The 20,968-nt window shown below is 46.2% G+C and overlaps 1 protein-coding gene across 1 annotated transcript in view; it reads right to left on the bottom strand.

Moving 5' to 3' along the window:
• Positions 1-20,968, bottom strand: part of dnah2 (dynein, axonemal, heavy chain 2) — a 609,335-nt gene that overhangs the window by 544,963 nt on the left and 43,404 nt on the right. The window contains exons 7-8 of the mRNA XM_072258532.1: positions 19,942-20,180; positions 13,344-13,535 (exon numbers count right to left, since the gene is read on the bottom strand). Coding sequence (XP_072114633.1) covers positions 13,344-13,535; positions 19,942-20,180 — 431 coding nt within the window. The remainder of the gene's footprint in view (positions 1-13,343; positions 13,536-19,941; positions 20,181-20,968) is intronic.

Below are 20,968 nucleotides of genomic sequence, written 5' to 3'. Positions count from 1 at the left end.
TGTGATCATCTCCCAATTCTGTCTCAACAGCAGTGTGGTCATCTCTCCATTCTGTCCCAACAACAGAGTGATCTTCTCTCCATTCTGTCCCAACAGTGTGATCATCTCTCCATTCTGTCCCAACAGTGTGACCTCTGCCCATTCTGTCCCAACAACAGTGTGAACATCTCTCCATTCTGCTCCAAAAGTGTGACCTCTGTCCATTCTGTCCCACAAAAAGTGTGATCATCTCTCCATTCTGTCCCAACAACAGTGTGATCATCTCTCCATTCTGTCCCAACAGTGTGTCCTCTGCCCATTCTGTCGCAAAAACAGTGTGATCATCTCTCAATTCTGTCCCAACAGTGTGACCTCTATCCATTCTGTCCCAACAACAGTGTGATCTTCTCTCCATTCTGTCCCAACGACAGTGTGATCTTCCCTCCATTCTGTCCCAACAACAGTGTGATCATCTCCCCATTCTGTCCTAACAACAGTGTGGTCATCTCTCCATTCTGTCCCAACAACAGTGTGATCTTCTCTTCATTCTGTCCCAACAACAGTGTGATCATCTCCCCATTCTGTCTCAACAACAGTGCGGTCATCTCTCCTTTCTGTCCCGACAACAGTGTGATCATCTCTCCATTCTGTTCCAACAATATTTGGTAATTTCTCCATTCTGCCCCAACAACAGTGTGATCATCTCTCCATTCTGTCCCAACAGCGTGACCTCTGCCCATTCTGTCCAAACAACAGTGTGATCATCTCTCCATTCTGTCCCAACAGTGTGACCTCTATCCATTCTGTCCCAACAACAGTGTGATCATCTCTCCATTCTGTCCAAACAGTGTGACCTCTGCCCATTCTGTCCCAACAACAGTGTGATCATCTCTCCGTTTTGTCCCAACAGTGTGACCTCTGTCCATTCTGTCCCAACAACAGTGTGATAATCTCTCCATTCTGTTCCAATAAAAGTTTGGTTATCTCTCCATTCTGTCCCAACAACAGTGTGGTCATCTCTCCATTCTGTCCCAACAACAGTATGACCATCTCTCCGTACTGTCCCAACAACAGTGTGATCATCTCTCCGTACTGTCCCAACAACAGTGTGATCATCTCTCCATTCTGTCCCAACGGTGTGACCTCTGCCCATTCTGTCCCAACAACAGTGTGATCATCTCTCCATTCTGTCCCAACAACAGTGTGATCATCTCTCCATTCTGTCCCAACAGTGTGACCTCTGCCCATTCTGTCCCAACAACAGTGTGATCATCTCTCCATTCTGTCCCAACAACAGTGTGATCATCTCTCCATTCTGTCCCAACAGTTTGACCTTTGCCCATTCTGTCCTAACAACAGTGTGATCATTTCTCCGTTTTGTCCCAACAGTGTGACCTCTGTCCATTCAATCCCAACAACAGTGTGATCATCTCTCCATTCTGTCCCAACAACAGTGTGATCATCTCTCCATTCTGTCCCAACAACATTGTGATCATCTCTCCATTCTGTCCCAACAGTGTGACCTCTGCCCATTCTGTCCCAACAACAGTGTGATCACCTCTCCATTCTGTCCCAACAACAGTGTGGTAATCTCTCCATTCTGTCCCAATAACAGTGTAGTCATCTCTCCGTACTGTCCCAACAACACTGTGATCTTCTCACCGTACTGTCCCAACAACAGTATGACAATCTCTCAGCTCTGTCCCAACAACAGTGTGATCTTCTCTTCAGTCTGTCCCAACAGTGTGATCATCTCTCCATTCTGTCCCACCAACAGTGTGATTTTCTCTCCATTCTGTCCCAACTACAGTGTGATCTTCCCTCCATTCTGTCCCAACAACAGTGTGATCATCTCCCAATTCTGTCTCAACAGCAGTGTGGTCATCTCTCCATTCTGTCCCAACAACAGAGTGATCTTCTCTCCATTCTGTCCCAACAGTGTGATCATCTCTCCATTCTGTCCCAACAGTGTGACCTCTGCCCATTCTGTCCCAACAACAGTGTGAACATCTCTCCATTCTGCTCCAAAAGTGTGACCTCTGTCCATTCTGTCCCACAAAAAGTGTGATCATCTCTCCATTCTGTCCCAACAACAGTGTGATCATCTCTCCATTCTGTCCCAACAGTGTGTCCTCTGCCCATTCTGTCGCAAAAACAGTGTGATCATCTCTCAATTCTGTCCCAACAGTGTGACCTCTATCCATTCTGTCCCAACAACAGTGTGATCTTCTCTCCATTCTGTCCCAACGACAGTGTGATCTTCCCTCCATTCTGTCCCAACAACAGTGTGATCATCTCCCCATTCTGTCCTAACAACAGTGTGGTCATCTCTCCATTCTGTCCCAACAACAGTGTGATCTTCTCTTCATTCTGTCCCAACAACAGTGTGATCATCTCCCCATTCTGTCTCAACAACAGTGCGGTCATCTCTCCTTTCTGTCCCGACAACAGTGTGATCATCTCTCCATTCTGTTCCAACAATATTTGGTAATTTCTCCATTCTGCCCCAACAACAGTGTGATCTTCTCTCCATTCGGTCCCAACGGTGTGACCTCTGCCCATTCTGTCCCAACAACAGTGTGATCATCTCTGCATTCTGTCCCAACAGTGTGACCTCTATCCATTCTGTCCCAAAAATAGTGTGACCTCTATCCATTCTGTCCCAACAACAGTGTGATCATCTCTCCATTCTGTCCTAACAGTGTGATCACCTCTCCATTCTGTCCCAACAACAGTGTGGTCATCTCTCCGTTCTGTCCCAAGAGTGTGACCTCTGTCCATTCTGTCCCAACAATAGTGTGATCATCTCTCCATTCTGTTCCAACAACAGTGTGATCATCTCTCCATTCTGTCCCAACAAGTGTGATCATCTCTCCATTCTGTCCCAACAACAGTATGACCATCTCTCCGTACTGTCCCAACAACATTGTGATCATCTCCCCATTCTGTCCCAACAACATTTGATCATCTCTCCATTCTGTCCCAACAGTGTGATCATCTCTCCATTCTGTCCCAACAGTGTGACCTCTGTCCATTCTGTCCCAACAATAGTGTGATCATCTCTCCAGTCTGTCCCAACAGTGTGACCTCTGTCCATTCTGTCCCAACAGTCTGACCTCTGTCCATTCTGTCCCAACAATAGTGTGATCATCTCTCCATTCTGTTCCAACAAAAGTGTGGTCATCTCTCCATTCTGTCCCAACAAAAGTGTGGTCATCTTTCCATTCTGTCCCAACAGCAGTGTGGTCATCTCTCCTTACTGTCCCAACAACATTGTGATCTTTTCACCGTACTGTCCCAACAATAGTATGACCATCTCTCCATTCTATCCCAACAACAGTGTAATCTTCTCTTCATTCTGTCCCAACAACAGTGTGATCTTTCTCCATTATATCCTAACAACAGTGAGATCTTCCCTCCATTCTGTCCCAACAGTGTGATCATCTCTCCATTCTGTCCCAACAGCAGTATGACCATCTCTCAGTAATGTCCCAACAACAGTGTGATCATCTCTCCGTACTGTCCCAACAACAGTGCGATCATCGCTCCATTCTGTTCCAACAATATTTGGTCATTTCTCCATTCTGTCCCAACAACAGTGTGATCATCTCTCCATTCGGTCCCAACGGTGTGACCTCCGCCCATTCTGTCCCAACAACAGTGTGATCATCTCTCAATTCTGTCCCAACAGTGTGACATCTATCCATTCTCCCAACAACAGTGTAATCTTCTCTCCATTCTGTCCCAACGACAGTGTGATCTTCCCTCCATTCTGTCCCAACAACAGTGTGATCATCTCCCCATTCTGTCCTAACAACAGTGTGGACATCTCTCCATTCTGTCCCAACAACAGTATGACCATCTCTCCATACTGTCCCAACAACAGTGTGATCATCTCTCCGTACTGTCCCAACAACAGTGTGATCATCCCTCTATTCTGTCCCAACGGTGTGATCTCTACCCATTCTGTCCCAACAACAGTGTCATCATCTCTCCATTCTGTCCCAACAGTGTGACCTCTATCCATTCTGTCCCAACAACAGTCTGATCATCTCTCCATTCTGTCCAGTGTGACCTCTGCCCATTCTGTCCCAACAACAGTGTGATCATCTCTCCGTTTTGTCCCAACAGTGTGACCTCTGCCAATTCTGTCCCAACAACAGTGTGATCATCTCTCCATTATGTCCCAACAACGTGATCATCTCTCCATTCTGTCCCAACAGTGTGACCTCTGTCCATTCCGTCCCAACAACTGTGTGATAATCTCTCCATTCTGTTCCAATAAAAGTTTGGTTATCTCTCCATTCTGTCCCAACAACAGTGTGGCCATCTCTCCATTCTGTCCCAACAACAGTATGACCACCTATCCGTACTGTCCCAACAACAGTGTGATCATCTCTCCGTACTGTCCCAACAACAGTGTGATCATCTCTCCATTCTGTCCCAACAGTGTGATCATCTCTCCATTCTGTCCCAACACTGTTACCTCTGCCCATTCTGTCCCAACAACAGTGTGATCATCTCTCCATTCTGTCCCAACAGTGTGTCCTCTGACCATTCTGTAACAACAACAGTGTAATCATCTCTCCATTCTGTCCCAACAACAGTGTGATCATCTCCCCATTCTGTCCCAACAACAGTGTGCTCATCTCTCCATTCTGTCCCAACAACAGTATGACCATCTCTCCGTACTGTCGCAACAACAGTGTGATCATCTCTCCGTACTGTCCCAACAACAGTGTGATCATCTCTCCATTCTGTTCCAACAATATTTGGTCATTTCTCCATTCTGTCCCAACAACAGTGTGATCATCTCTCCATTCGGTCCCAACGGTGTCACCTCTGCCCATTCTGTCCCAACAACAGTGTGATCATCTCTCCATTCTGTCCCAACAGTGTGATCATCTCTCCATTCTGTCCCAACACTGTGACCTCTGCCCATTCTGTCCCAACAACACTGTCATCATCTCTCCATTCTGTCCCAACAGTGTGACGTCTATCCATTCTGTCCCAACAACAGTGTGATCATCTCTCCATTCTGTCCAAACAGTGTGACCTCTGCCCATTCTGTCCCAACAACAGTGTGATCATCTCTCCGTTTTGTCCCAACAGTGTGACCTCTGTCCATTCTGTCCCAACAACAGTGTGATAATCTCTCCATTCTGTTCCAATAAAAGTTTGGTTATCTCTCCATTCTGTCCCAACAACAGTGTGGTCATCTCTCCATTCTGTCCCAACAACAGTATGACCATCTCTCCGTACTGTCCCAACAACAGTGTGATCATCTCTCCGTACTGTCCCAACAACAGTGTGATCATCTCTCCATTCTGTCCCAACGGTGTGACCTCTGCCCATTCTGTCCCAACAACAGTGTGATCATCTCTCCATTCTGTCCCAACAACAGAGTGATCATCTCTCCATTCTGTCCCAACAGTGTGACCTCTGCCCATTCTGTCCAAACAACAGTGTGATCATCTCTCCATTCTGTCCCAACAGTGTGACCTCTATCCATTCTGTCCCAACAACAGTGTGATCATCTCTCCATTCTGTCCCAACAGTTTGACCTTTGCCCATTCTGTCCTAACAACAGTGTGATCATTTCTCCGTTTTGTCCCAACAGTGTGACCTCTGTCCATTCAATCCCAACAACAGTGTGATCATCTCTCCGTTCTGTCCCAACAACATTGTGATCATCTCTCCATTCTGTCCCAACAGTGTGACCTCTGCCCATTCTGTCCCAACAACAGTGTGATCATCTCTCCATTCTGTCCCAACAACAGTGTGGTAATCTCTCCATTCTGTCCCAATAACACTGTAGTCATCTCTCCGTACTGTCCCAACAACACTGTGATCTTCTCACCGTACTGTCCCAACAACAGTATGACCATCTCTCAGCTCTGTCCCAACAACAGTGTGATCTTCTCTTCAGTCTGTCCCAACAGTGTGATCATCTCTCCATTCTGTCCCACCAACAGTGTGATTTTCTCTCCATTCTGTCCCAACTACAGTGTGATCTTCCCTCCATTCTGTCCCAACAACAGTGTGATCATCTCCCAATTCTGTCTCAAAGGCAGTGTGGTCATCTCTCCATTCTGTCCCAACAACAGAGTGATCTTCTCTCCATTCTGTCCCAACAGTGTGATCATCTCTCCATTCTGTCCCAACAGTGTGACCTCTGCCCATTCTGTCCCAACAACAGTGTGATCATCTCTCCATTCTGCTCCAAAAGTGTGACCTCTGTCCATTCTGTCCCACAAACAGTGTGATCATCTCTCCATTCTGTCCCAACAACAGTGTGATCATCTCTCCATTCTGTCCCAACAGTGTGTCCTCTGCCCATTCTGTCGCAAAAACAGTGTGATCATCTCTCAATTCTGTCCCAACAGTGTGACCACTATCCATTCTGTCCCAACAACAGTGTGATCTTCTCTCCATTCTGTCCCAACGACAGTGTGATCTTCCCTCCATTCTGTCCCAACAACAGTGTGATCATCTCCCCATTCTGTCCTAACAACAGTGTGGTCATCTCTCCATTCTGTCCCAACAACAGTGTGATCTTCTCTTCATTCTGTCCCAACAACAGTGTGATCATCTCCCCATTCTGTCTCATCAACAGTGCGGTCATCTCTCCTTTCTGTCCCGACAACAGTGTGATCATCTCTCCATTCTGTTCCAACAATATTTGGTAATTTCTCCATTCTGCCCCAACAACAGTGTGATCATCTCTCCATTCGGTCCCAACGGTGTGACCTCTGCCCATTCTGTCCCAACAACAGTGTGATCATCTCTCCATTCTCTCCCAACAGTGTGACCTCTATCCATTCTGTCCCAAAAATAGTGTGACCTCTATCCATTCTGTCCCAACAACAGTGTGATCATCTCTCCATTCTGTCCTAACAGTGTGATCACCTCTCCATTCTGTCCCAACAACAGTGTGGTCATCTCTCCGTTCTGTCCCAACAGTGTGACCTCTGTCCATTCTGTCCCAACAATAGTGTGATCATCTCTCCATTCTGTTCCAACAACAGTGTGATCATCTCTCCATTCTGTCCCAACAAGTGTGATCATCTCTCCATTCTGTCCCAACAACAGTATGACCATTTCTCCGTACTGTCCCAACAACATTGTGATCATCTCCCCATTCTGTCCCAACAACATTTGATCATCTCTCCATTCTGTCCCAACAGTGTGATCATCTCTCCATTCTGTCCCAACAGTGTGACCTCTGTCCATTCTGTCCCAACAATAGTGTGATCATCTCTCCAGTCTGTCCCAACAGTGTGACCTCTGTCCATTCTGCCCCAACAGTCTGACCTCTGTCCATTCTGTCCCAACAATAGTGTGATCATCTCTCCATTCTGTTCCAACAAAAGTGTGGTCATCTCTCCATTCTGTCCCAACAAAAGTGTGGTCATCTTTCCATTCTGTCCCAACAGCAGTGTGGTCATCTCTCCTTACTGTCCCAACAACATTGTGATCTTTTCACCGTACTGTCCCAACAATAGTATGACCATCTCTCCATTCTGTCCCAACAACAGTGTAATCTTCTCTTCATTCTGTCCCAACAACAGTGTGATCTTTCTCCATTATGTCCTAACAACAGTGAGATCTTCCCTCCATTCTGTCCCAACAGTGTGATCATCTCTCCATTCTGTCCCAAAAGCAGTATGACCATCTCTCAGTAATGTCCCAACAACAGTGTGATCATCTCTCCGTACTGTCCCAACAACAGTGTGATCATCTCTCCATTCTATTCCAACAATATTTGGTCATTTCTCCATTCTGTCCCAACAACAGTGTGATCATCTCTCCATTCGGTCCCAACGGTGTGACCTCTGCCCATTCTGTCCCAACAACAGTGTGATCATCTCTCAATTCTGTCCCAACAGTGTGACCTCTATCCATTCTCCCAACAACAGTGTGATCATCTCTCCATTCTGTCCCAACAGTTTGACCTTTGCCCATTCTGTCCTAACAACAGTGTGATCATTTCTCCGTTTTGTCCCAACAGTGTGACCTCTGCCCATTCAATCCCAACAACAGTGTGATCATCTCTCCATTCTGTCCCAACAACATTGTGATCATCTCTCCATTCTGTCCCAACAGTGTGACCTCTGCCCATTCTGTCCCAACAACAGTGTGATCATCTCTCCATTCTGTCCCAACAACAGTGTGGTAATCTCTCCATTCTGTCCCAATAACAGTGTCGTCATCTCTCCGTACTGTCCCAACAACACTGTGATCTTCTCACCGTACTGTCCCAACAACAGTATGACCATCTCTCAGCTCTGTCCCAACAACAGTGTGATCTTCTCTTCAGTCTGTCCCAACAGTGTGATCATCTCTCCATTCTGTCCCACCAACAGTGTGATTTTCTCTCCATTCTGTCCCAACTACAGTGTGATCTTCCCTCCATTCTGTCCCAACAACAGTGTGATCATCTCCCAATTCTGTCTCAACAGCAGTGTGGTCATCTCTCCATTCTGTCCCAACAACAGAGTGATCTTCTCTCCATTCTGTCCCAACAGTGTGATCATCTCTCCATTCTGTCCCAACAGTGTGACCTCTGCCCATTCTGTCCCAACAACAGTGTGATCATCTCTCCATTCTGCTCCAAAAGTGTGACCTCTGTCCATTCCGTCCCACAAACAGTGTGATCATCTCTCCATTCTGTCCCAACAACAGTGTGATCATCTCTCCATTCTGTCCCAACAGTGTGTCCTCTGCCCATTCTGTCGCAAAAACAGTGTGATCATCTCTCAATTCTGTCCCAACAGTGTGACCTCTATCCATTCTGTCCCAACAACAGTGTGATCTTCTCTCCATTCTGTCCCAACGACAGTGTGATCTTCCCTCCATTCTGTCCCAACAACAGTGTGATCATCTCTCCATTCTGTCCCAACAACAGTGTGATCATCTCTCCATTCTGTCCCAACAGCGTGACCTCTGCCCATTCTGTCCAAACAACAGTGTGATCATCTCTCCATTCTGTCCCAACAGTGTGACCTCTATCCATTCTGTCCCAACAACAGTGTGATCATCTCTCCATTCTGTCCCAACAGTTTGACCTTTGCCCATTCTGTCCTAACAACAGTGTGATCATTTCTCCGTTTTGTCCCAACAGTGTGACCTCTGTCCATTCAATCCCAACAACAGTGTGATCATCTCTCCATTCTGTCCCAACAACATTGTGATCATCTCTCCATTCTGTCCCAACAGTGTGACCTCTATCCATTCTGTCCCAAAAATAGTGTGACCTCTATCCATTCTGTCCCAACAACAGTGTGATCATCTCTCCATTCTGTCCTAACAGTGTGATCACCTCTCCATTCTGTCCCAACAACAGTGTGGTCATCTCTCCGTTCTGTCCCAAGAGTGTGACCTCTGTCCATCCTGTCCCAACAATAGTGTGATCATCTCTCCATTCTGTTCCAACAACAGTGTGATCATCTCTCCATTCTGTCCCAACAAGTGTGATCATGTCTCCATTCTGTCCCAACAACAGTATGACCATCTCTCCGTACTGTCCCAACAACATTGTGATCATCTCCCCATTCTGTCCCAACAACATTTGATCATCTCTCCATTCTGTCCCAACAGTGTGATCATCTCAGCATTCTGTCCCAACAGTGTGACCTCTGTCCATTCTGTCCCAACAATAGTGTGATCATCTCTCCAGTCTGTCCCAACAGTGTGACCTCTGTCCATTCTGTCCCAACAGTCTGACCTCTGTCCATTCTGTCCCAACAATAGTGTGATCATCTCTCCATTCTGTTCCAACAAAAGTGTGGTCATCTCTCCATTCTGTCCCAACAAAAGTGTGGTCATCTTTCCATTCTGTCCCAACAACAGTGTGATCATCTCTCCATTCTGTCCCAACAGTGTGACCTCTATCCATTCTGTCCCAACAACAGTGTGATCATCTCTCCATTCTGTCCCAACACTGTGACTTCTGCCCATTCTGTCCCAACAACAGTGTGATCATCTCTCCGTTTTGTCCCAACAGTGTGACCTCTGTCCATTCTGTCCCAATAACAGTGTGATCATCTCTCCATTCTGTCCCAACAACGTGATCATCTCTCCATTCTGTCCCAACAGTGTGACCTCTGTCCATTCTGTCCCAACAACAGTGTGATAATCTCTCCATTCTGTTCCAATAAAAGTTTGGTTATCTCTCCATTCTGTCCCAACAACAGTGTGGTCATCTCTCCATTCTGTCCCAACAACAGTGTGATCATCTCTCCATTCTGTCCCAACGGTGTGACCTCTGCCCATTCTGTCCCAACAACAGTGTGACCCTTTCTCCATACTGTCCAAACATCAGTGTAACTCTCTCGCCATACTATCCGAACAGTGTGATCCTCTCTCTGTGAAGTCCAACTACAGTGTGACCAGCTCTCTGTACTGTCCCAACAACAGTGTGTCCCTCACTCCGTTCTGTCCCAACAGCGTGACCCTCTCTCCATACTATCCCAACAGTGTGACCCTCTGCGTATTTTCCAAACAACAGCATGACTCTCCCTCAGCACTGTCCCAACAGTGTGATCATTTCTTCATAATGTCCAAACTAACAACAGTATGACCATCTCTGCATACTGTCCCAGCAGCAGTGTAACCCTCTGCCTGTTCTGTCCCAAAAACAGTGTGACCATCTCTCCGTACTATCGCAACAACAGTGTGACTCTCACTCCATACTGTCCCAACAGCAGTGTGACTCTCACTTTTAATGTGGATAAATGTGAAGTTATCCACTTTGGTGGCAAAAATAGGAAAACAGATTATTATCTGAATGGTGGCCGATTAGGAAAAGGGGAGGTGCAACGAGACCTGGGTGTCATTATACACCAGTCATTGAAAGTGGGCATGCAGGTACAGCAGGCGGTGAAAAAGGCGAATGGTATGCTGGCATTTATAGCGAGAGGATTCGAGTACAGGAACAGGGAGGTACTACTGCAGTTGTACAAGGCCTTGGTGAGACCACACCTGGAGTATTGTGTGCAGTTTTGGTCCCCTAATCTGAGGAAAGACATCCTTGCCATAGAGGGACTACAAAGAAGGTTCACCAGATTGATTCCTGGGATGGCAGGACTTTCATATGAAGAAAGACTGGATGAACTGGGCTTGTACTCGTTGGAATTTAGAAGATTGAGGGGGGATCTGATTGAAACGTATAAGATCCTAAAAGGATTGGACAGGCTAGATGCAGGAAGATTGTTCCCGATGTTGGGGAAGTCCAGAATGAGGGGCCACAGTTTGAGGATAGAGGGGAAGCCTTTTAGGACCGAGATTAGGAAAAACTTCTTCACACAGAGAGTGGTGAATCTGTGGAATTCTCTGCCACAGGAAACAGTTGAGGCCAGTTCATTGGCTATATTTAAGAGGGAGTTAGATATGGCCCTTGTGGCTACGGGTTTCAGGGGGTATGGAGGGAAGGCTGGGGCGGGGTTCTGAGTTGGATGATCAGCCATGATCATAATAAATGGCGGTGCAGGCTCGAAGGGCCGAATGGCCTACTCCTGCACCTATTTTCTATGTTTCTATTTTTGTCCCAACAGTAGTGTGACCAACTCCCCATTCTGTCCGAACAGTGAGACCCTCTCTCCATACTATCCTAACAACAGTGTGACCCTCTCACCCCACTGTCCCAACAGTGTGACCCTCTCTCCCTTCTGTTCTAACAACAGTGTCACCCTCTGTCCATACTGTCCCAACAACAGTGTGACCATCTCTCCATTCTGTCCCAACAGTGTGACCCTCTCTCCATTCTGTCCCAACAACAGTGTGACTCTCTCTCCATTCTGTCCCAACAGTGTGACCTTCTCTCCGTTGTGTCCCAACAACAGTGTGACCCTCTCTCCGTTCTGTCCCAACAACAGTGTGACCCCCTCTCCGTTCTTTGACAACAACAGTGTGACCTACTCTATATGCTGTCCCAACAACAGTGTGACCCTCTCTCTGTTCTTTCACAACAACAGTGTGACCTACTCTTTATGTTGTCCCAACAGTGTGACCACCCCTCTGTACTGTCCTAATGTATGTGACCCTCTCTCTGTTCTATCCTAAGAACTATGTGACACTCAGTGCATTCTGTCCCAAAAACAGCATGATCTATCCGTTCTGTCCCAACAACAGTGTGACCCTCTCTCTGTTCTGTCCCAACAAGTGTGACCCTCTCTCCATTCTGTCCCAACAACAGTGTGATCATCTCTCCATTCTGTCCCAACAGTGTGACCTCTGCCCATTCTGTCCCAACAACAGTGTGATCATCTCTCCATTCTGTCCCAACAGTGTGACCTCTGACCATTCTGTCCCAACAATAGTGTGACCATCTCTCCGTACTGTCCCAACAACAGTGTGATCATCTCTCCGTACTGTCCCAACAACAGTGTGATCATCTCTCCATTCTGTCCCAACAACAGTGTGGTCATCTCTCCGTTCTGTCCCAACAGTGTGACCTCTGTCCATTCTGTCCCAACTACAGTGTGACCATCTCTCTGTACCTTTTCCGTACTGTCCCAACAACAGTGTGATACTCTCTCTATACTGTCCCATCGTTGTGTCTCTAGATCTGTTCTGTCCCAACAAGTGTGACCCTCACTCTGTACAGTCCTAACAGTGTGATTCTTTCTCCATACTGTTCCTACAGTGTGATCCTCTCTCCATACTGTCCCAACAGTGTGACCCTCTTTCCGTACTGTCCCAACAACAGTGTGAATCTCTTACCATATTTATCAAACAACTGTGTAACCCTCTCAAAGTACTGTCCCAGCAACAGTGTGAACTTCTCTCCGTACTGTCCCAATGACTATGTGACACTCTCTCCGTACTGTCCCAACTACCATGACAATTTCTCCACACTGCCCCATCCGTGTTACTCTCTCTCTGTACTGTCTCAACAGTGTGTTCCTTTCTCTGTACTGTCACAACCGTGTGACCCTGTCCATTCTTTCCCAACAACAGTGTGACCTTCTCTCCATACTGTCCCAACATTGTGCCCCTCTCTGCATTCTGTCCCAACAACAGTATGACCCCTCCATGTCAAATCCCACCAACGGTGTGACTCACCCATGTAATGTTCACAAACAGTGACCTCCCCACTTACTGTCCCTCCAATGGTGTGACTCTCATGTATTGTCTCACCAATAGTTCAACTCCTCCCTTTATAATCTCAACAACTGTGCAAACCCCTCTCCCTTGTACTGTCCCAAGAACAGTGCAATGCTTCTGAGGGCTCCAGTACTGATTGACATGGATTTTGTCCTCATCATCGGCTCAGTGACTTGAACCTGATGCCACCACAAGAGCAGAGAGTGTGCCGTCGAACTGCAGGGTACTGCAGAGCCCCCTTTTCTTTTTAAACTCACTTTGCGGAAGAGCGCGGTGATACGATCCCGGGTATTGTAGAACTTGGAGTTGAGCCAGATGACCCGGACGAGGTTGAGGATGTGAGGCAGCTTCGGTGGAATGTCTCTCACCTTGAGAGTGGTGAGCTCCTGGCAGGGCACATTGAGTAAAGCCAGGAAGCTAAGGTTGGACTGCGCCTGAGCACGCCCATCCTAAAAGCAAAGCACAAATGGGCACAATGTCATCAGGAATACTACAAGTGGGCCAGAGTTTCACACCACGTATACTGCAGCAGGGGAGTTCCATGTCTTATGGAGTGAAGGCCGAAGCCCCTAGCAGCAGAGGCCAGTTGGTAAGGAAGCTAAGTGAAAAGGCATGTTCTTTCAAAGGTGCAGTAATGGGAGGGATGTTGGGGGAATAAGCCACAAGATATTGTAAGGAAGGAGGCGAGGCCATTGACAGAAGACCATCTTTAGAAATAGGTAATTTGCAAGCTCAGATCAGGGTCTGGATAACGCAGAAGTGAGTGGTGGTGAGGGGTTGGGGTTATGGAACAGTTTCCTGTTGGGGATAAGGCTGAACATGTGAGAAATACCAATTCTAGGACAGGAGGAAAGGGGACAACTCTGAGGGAAATTTAGTAAAATTAAGCCTCATCTCATGAGCCAAGGTTGCAGCAAGGTACAAGGTTTCAAAAGTATATTATTTCTGACCTAGCTGACATGAAAATTGTTATGTGGCAGCAGTACAGTGCAAAGACATAAAGTTACTATTAATTACAAAAGTACAGTGCAAACAAAAGGAATAATGTTGTATTGAACAATGAGTCCTGATGAATGGTCTCAGCCCAAAGCATCAACTGTTTATTCCTCTGCGTAGATGCTGCCTTATCTGCTGAGTTCCTCCAGCATTTTGTGTGTGTCATTTTGGATTTCCAGCTTCTACAGAATCTCATCATAGAGTCATGGAACACTACATCAAAGAAACCGGCCCATCTAGCATGTGTCAGACCATTAACCTGCCTAGTCCCATTGACCTGCACCTGGACCGTTGTCCTCCATAGTCCTCATAGTCCTCCAAGAAGACAGGCCCTGATGGTGTACCTGGTAAGGCTCTGAAAACTTGTGCTAACCAACTGGTGGGTGTGTTCAAACACATTTTCAAATTCTCATGGCTATAGAAGTTCTCACTAGCTTCAAAAGGCCAACGATTACACCAGTGCCCAAGAAGAGCTGGGTGAGCTACCTTAACAAATAAGGTCCAGTAGCACTCACATCTATGGTGATAAAGTAGTTTGAGAGGTCAGTTATATAGTTGGAAACAACTCCTGCTTAATCAAGGACCTGGACCTGCTGCAATTTGCCTATTGCCACAATAAGTCTACAGCGGGTGCAATCTCATTGATTCTTCATCTATTCTTGGATCACCTAAACAATACTAATACTTATGTCAGGCTGCCGTCCATTGACTACAGTTCAGTGTTTAACATTGTCATTCCTAGAGCTCTGATCAAAAAAGCTCCAAAACCTGGGCCTCTGTACCTCCCTCTGCAACTGGATCCTCAACTTCCTTACCTGAAGATCACAGTCTGTATAGATCAGAAATAACATCTCCACCTTGCTGATAATCAACACTGGTGCACCTCAAGGTGCTCTACTCTTTCTACACAGTAGAAATACCAGGAGGATAGTTGAATACTCCTCTTGTGGAATGTGGGAAGGCAGGGAGACCTCAAGTGTCCATAGAGACTACAACTGCGAGAAGTGGTGAATTCTCTGGCATTGTCTGCATTTGTGAATCAGAAGGAAAGTTGTCTTGTGATTAGGTGAGGATTAACTCAGGGAGGGGGGGAAATCACTGAGCAGCATGGCTTGAATGGCTGGTAGAGCCCATTCTGCACTGTAGCTCAATAAATAAATATTTATCCTATCTATACCCCTCATAATTTTGTATGCTTCTATCAAATCTCCACTCATGCTCCTCAATAACTCAGATCCTCAAGTCCCAGCAACATCCTTGTAAATTTTCTCTGCACTGTTTTAACATTATTGATACCTTTCCTGCAGGTAGGTGACCAAAACTGCACATAATATTCCAAATTAGGCCTCACCAACATCTTATATAATTTCAACAAAACATCCCAACTCCTGAACCCAATACACTGATTTATGAAGGCCAATATGCCAAAAGCTTTCCTAACGATCCTATCCACCTATGATGCCACTTTCAAGGAATTATGGATCTGTGTTCGCAAATCCCTCTGTTCTACCATATTCCTTAGAGCCCTACCGCTCACTGTGCAAGACAAAGTTACCTCTCAAAGTGCAACCCTTCACATTTATCGCATTAAATTCCATCTGCCATTTTTCCAGCTGGACTAGGTCCCACCTCAAGCTTTGATAGCCTTCCTTGTTATCACTGCACCCCCATTCTTGGTGTCATCTGCAAATATGCTGATCCAGTTTACCAGATCATCATCCAGATCGTTGCTATAGATGGCAAATAGCAACTGACCCAGCACTGATCCCTGCAGCACACCTCTAGTCACAGGCAAAGAAGCAACCATCTACTACCACTCTCTGGCTTCTCCCACAAAGCCAATGTCTAATGCAATTTATTACCTCATCTTGAATGCCTAGCAACTGAACCTTCTAGGCCAACCTCCCATTTGGGACCTTTTGAAAATCCTTGCTAAAATCCATGTAGACAACATCCACTGCCCTGCCTTCAACTATCCTGATAACTTTGTTGAAAAACTATAGAACTAGTTTGACATGACCTACTACACTCAAGACCATGTTGACTATCCCTAATATTCCGTTTATCTAAATATTTATATATCCGATCCTTTAGAGTACCTTCCAGTAACTTGCCCATCACCTCCCTCTGGTGCCCCTCCTCTTTCCCTTTCTCCCATGGTCCATTCTGTTCTCCAATCAGATTCCTTCTTCTTCAGCCCTTTACTTTTTCCACCTATCACCTCCCAATTTCTCATTTCAACCCCTTTCCCCTCACCCACCACCTCCCTCCCTCCCTTTCTTATTCTGGCTCCTGCCCCCTTCCTTTCCAGTCCTGAAATGTCACCTGTTTACCCTGCTCCATAGTTGCTGCCTAGCCTCCTGAGTTCATGTGTTGCTCTGTCTACAGTAAACTTTGCCCACTTTACTCAGGAGTTCCCTTGGGTGAAGGATTGTGTTGATGCTCCAAGACACCTTGTGGGAACAGAGCAAGGGATCCGTACACTTCACCTGTACAACAGTAGCCAGCTTCAGTTGTTTGATCTTGACACCTTCCCACAGGTGGTTTACTCAATAACATTTGCTGGCCGGCAGTGTAGTTGCATAAGTACCAGACTTAGAGGCAAATAGTTGGAATCCAGCCAGTCCCTTGCACACTTTCTATCTGTGCTGGATCGAGTGTCAAGCTATCAACTCACCCTCGACAAGTGCTAAGGAAATGGCCAAAAATGCCACCTAATACACCACAACGTGCGGAAAAGAAACGACAAATGAACATTTAGTTCTTCCCTCGGCTCCTGGATAACCAGTTACACCTACAACAATAGAATAACCAGTAACTTCCACAGGCAAAGGGCAAAGAATTTTACACAGGATGCAGAACAAAGGTGAAAGAGAAATTTAAAAAGCCGCAGTACAGCATCATAGACACAAGAGATTCTGCAGAAGCTGGATTCCAGATTCATTCCCATCCACAAATGCTGCTTGACCTACTGAGTTCCTCCAGCATTGTGTGTGTGTGTGTGTGTGCGCGCACGCGCGTGTGCACACGCAGTAGTACAGCATTATCATGTGACCAGAGACTGCAACTACACCGTGACAGTTGACATAGGAAAACTTAGGGTGGCATGATAACATACTGTTTAGCATAACGCTTTATAGTACAGGCGACCCAGGTTCAGTTCCTGTCACTGCCTGTACGGAGTTTGTATGCTCTCCCTGTGGGTTTCCTCTGGGTGCTTCGGTTTCCTACACAGTCCAAAGACATATCAATTAGTAGTTAAATGGTCATTGTGGCAACACTTGTGGGCTGCCCCTAGTACCTACGTCCTTGAGTGTGATGGTTGTTAGTGCAAACGATGCCTTTCACTGTGTGATTCAATGTACTTGTGATAAATACATGCAGAGATGGCAGAGGAACTGAATGCGTATTTTGCATCAGTCTTCACAGTGGAAGACGTCTGAAGTATACCGGACATTCAAGAGCATCAGGGAAGTGAAGTTTGTACAGTGAAAATTATGACTGAGAAGGTGCTCAGGAAGCTCAGTGGTCTGAGAGTAGATAAATCTCCTGGACCTGATGGAATGCACCCTCGGTTTCTGAAGGGAGTAGCTGAAGAGATTGCAGAGGCATTGACAATGATCTTTCAAGAATCGATAGATCCTGGCATTGTACCGGATGACTGGAAAATTGCAAATGTTACTCTGCTATTTTAAAAGGGTGGGAGGCAGCAGAAAGGAAATTATAGACCTGTTAGCCTGACATTAGTCGTTGGAAAGTTGTTGGAATCGATTGTTAGGAATGAGATTACGGACTACCTGGAGGCACATGACAAGATAGGCCAAAGCCAGCATGGTTTCCTGAAAGGAAAGTTCTGCCTGACTAACCTACTGCAATTTTCTGAGGAAATTACAAGCAGGGTAGGCAAAGGAGATGCAGTAGATGTGGTGTACTTGGATTTTCAGAAGGACTTTGACAAGGTGCTGCGCATGAGGCTGCTTAGCAAAATAAGAACCCATGGAATTACAGGGAAGTTACCAGCATGGGTGGAGCATTGGCTGATCAGCAGAAGACAGAGAGTGAGATTAAAGGCTGCCAGTTACCACTGGAGTTCCACAGGGGTTGGTGTTGGGACCGCTGCTTTTTACGATGTATGTCAAGGATTTGGACTACGGTATTAATGGATTTGTGGCTAAATTTGCCAATGATACAAACATAGGTGGAGGAGCGGATATTTGAGGAAACAGAAAGCCTGCAGAGAGACTTAGATAGTTTAGGGGAATGGGCAAAGAAGTGGCAAATGAAATACAATGTCGTAAGGTGTATGGTCATGCATTTTGGTGGAAGAAATAAACAGGCAGACTATTATTTAGATGGAGAGAAAATTCAAAATGTAGAGGTATAAAGGGACTTGGGAGTCCTTGTGCAGGATACCCTAAAGATTAGCCTCTAGGTTGAGTCAGTTGTGAAGAAGGCGAATGCAATGTTGGCATTCATTTCTAGAGGTATAGAATATAAGAGCAGGGATGTGATGTTGAGGTTCTATAAGGCACTCTTGGGACCACACAGAGTATTGGGCTACTTATTTTAGAAAGGATATACTGAGATTGGAGAGGGTTCAGAGAAGATTCACAAGAATGATTCCAGGAACAAAAGGGTTACCGTATGAGGAACGTCTGGCAGCTCTTGGGTTGTATTCCCTGGAGTTCAGAAGAATGAGGGGGGATCTCATAGAAACATTCAGAATGTTAAAAGGCCTGAACAGCTTAGATATGGCAAAGTTATTTCTCATGGTAGGGGATTCCAGGACAAGAGGGCTCGATTTCAGGATTGAAGAACGTCCTTTTAGAACTGAGATGCGGAGAAATTATTTTAGTCAGAGGGTGGTAAATCTGTGGAATTTGTTGCCACAAGTGGCTGTGCAGGCCAAGTCATTGGGTGTATTTAAGGCAGAGATAGATAGGTTCTTAATTAGTCAGGGCATCAAAGGGTATGGGGTGAAAGTAGGGGAGTGGGAATGACTGGAAGAATTGGATCAGCCCATGATTAAATGGCGGAGCAGACTTGATGGGCTGAATGGCCGACCTGCTCCTATATCTTATGGTCTTCTGGACTTAGGAACCTGAGTTACAAGGAGAGGCTACACAGACTGGGACTTTATTCCCAGGAAGATAGAAGATAGGGGTTACCTGATAGATCATGCAAAACATGCACAGGGTAAAACACATGGTCTTTTTTTGCAGGGAAGAGGGTGCTAGGTTTAAGATCAGAGGTGAGAGATTTTATAAGGACATTGGAGACACATTTTTCATGCCAAAAATGGTGCGTATTTGGAATGCGCTGCCAGAAATAATGGCTGAGGCAGACACATTAGCAATGCTTAAAAGCCATCTGGATAAGTATATAGATAGATGTCTAGAGGGCTTTGGGCCAAACGCAGACAGATGGGACTAGCACGCTGGGAAACAGTCGGCATGGGTGAGCCGGACCGAAGGGTCCCTTTTCCTTATGACTCTTGATAACATCTAAATTGGGATGGTGGCAGGAGCCCAGTGGTGGAAGAGAAAGCAACCTGGAATCCAGAGCAACAAGCGCAAATGCTGGAGGAACATCTTTGAGGCGGTATCTATTGTGGGGAAGAAACAGTTTTGGGCCAAAAGCCTACATTAGGACTGGAAAGGAATTCCTGGTCCTCCTCATACACCTAGCTGCCACCCAGGAGCCCTCGCAGCATGTACCCAGTTAGTGAAGCAGGTAACCAGAGTCACTGATGCCAATCGACACTTCACTTCCTGTTGGAGGTCAGGAATGTTTGATTATCATTCAGAGCAAGGAGTAATCATGCTGGATTCTCACAAGATAAATCTTCCTGTCACATACCTGAATCAGCTTGGCAAGTTTGAGGAAGGGAGCAATGTAAGAGGACTTGAAGAGCTCGAGGATGGACTGGATATGTTTGACTCCAGGTTTATCGAGTTGGAAACCAATTCCTGACAAGTCCACACAACGGTTTCGCCAGAACTGAATCTCCTCCAGTGGTCCGAGGATCTCCCCAGTGTCTACAGACTGCTGAGCACTGAGCACGTCTTTAATCTGACGAGTCCAATGGACGACAGCAGCTGAAGATTGAAGCACAAAGGTTAAATGCCTCTCCATCAACTGAGTCCTCTCAATCAACACTTGGAGTCACTTTGGGGACCAATTCTGCTCTTTCCTCCACTGAACATGCACAGGGGAATGTCATTCAGCCCTCAAGCCCACTTTGCCATTATATTAGGTTATAACCGATAAACATCTCACCCATTTTCACTTTATAATCCTTAATAATAACTATTCATTAAACTCAACTTCAGTACCTCCAGCTATGGTCCAAGATCCAGATTTAACTACCTTTGGTATGAGAAACTGGCCCTTGATTTCACTTCATTAGGACTAGCAAGGAAGGGGAAAAATGCCAGAATAAGGAGGTGTTGGCTATACCTCTTCCCACCCTGTCTCCTGTAAAAATGCCATTCACTTTTCTGAGTTCCTTAGTGTCTACCACATCTGTTCCCAGGGTGAGACTTTCCCTTCCAGGACATCAGAGATGTCCTCCTTCTTCAAAGAGTGGTATTTCCCTTCCTCCACCATTGGTACTGCCCTCACCCACATCTCCTCCATTTCATGAACACCCATGCTCACTCCATCTTCCCAACGCCTTATCAGGGATAGAGCTCCTCTTTGTCCTCATGAGCCTCCACACTCAACACATCATTCTCTGCAACTTCCACCACCTCCAACAAGATCCTACCATCAAACAACAAACCTTCTCTCCATCCTCCACTTTCTGCTTTCCACAGGGATTGCTTCCTTCATTCATCTGCCCCACTAATTTCCCTTCAGGTACATCCCTGAAAATTGAAGGAGT

The sequence above is a fragment of the Mobula birostris genome, chromosome 5 (genome assembly GCF_030028105.1).
Source record: "Mobula birostris isolate sMobBir1 chromosome 5, sMobBir1.hap1, whole genome shotgun sequence".
Classification (NCBI taxonomy): domain Eukaryota; kingdom Metazoa; phylum Chordata; class Chondrichthyes; order Myliobatiformes; family Myliobatidae; genus Mobula; species Mobula birostris.
This window is presented reverse-complemented; position numbering and strand designations above follow the sequence as displayed.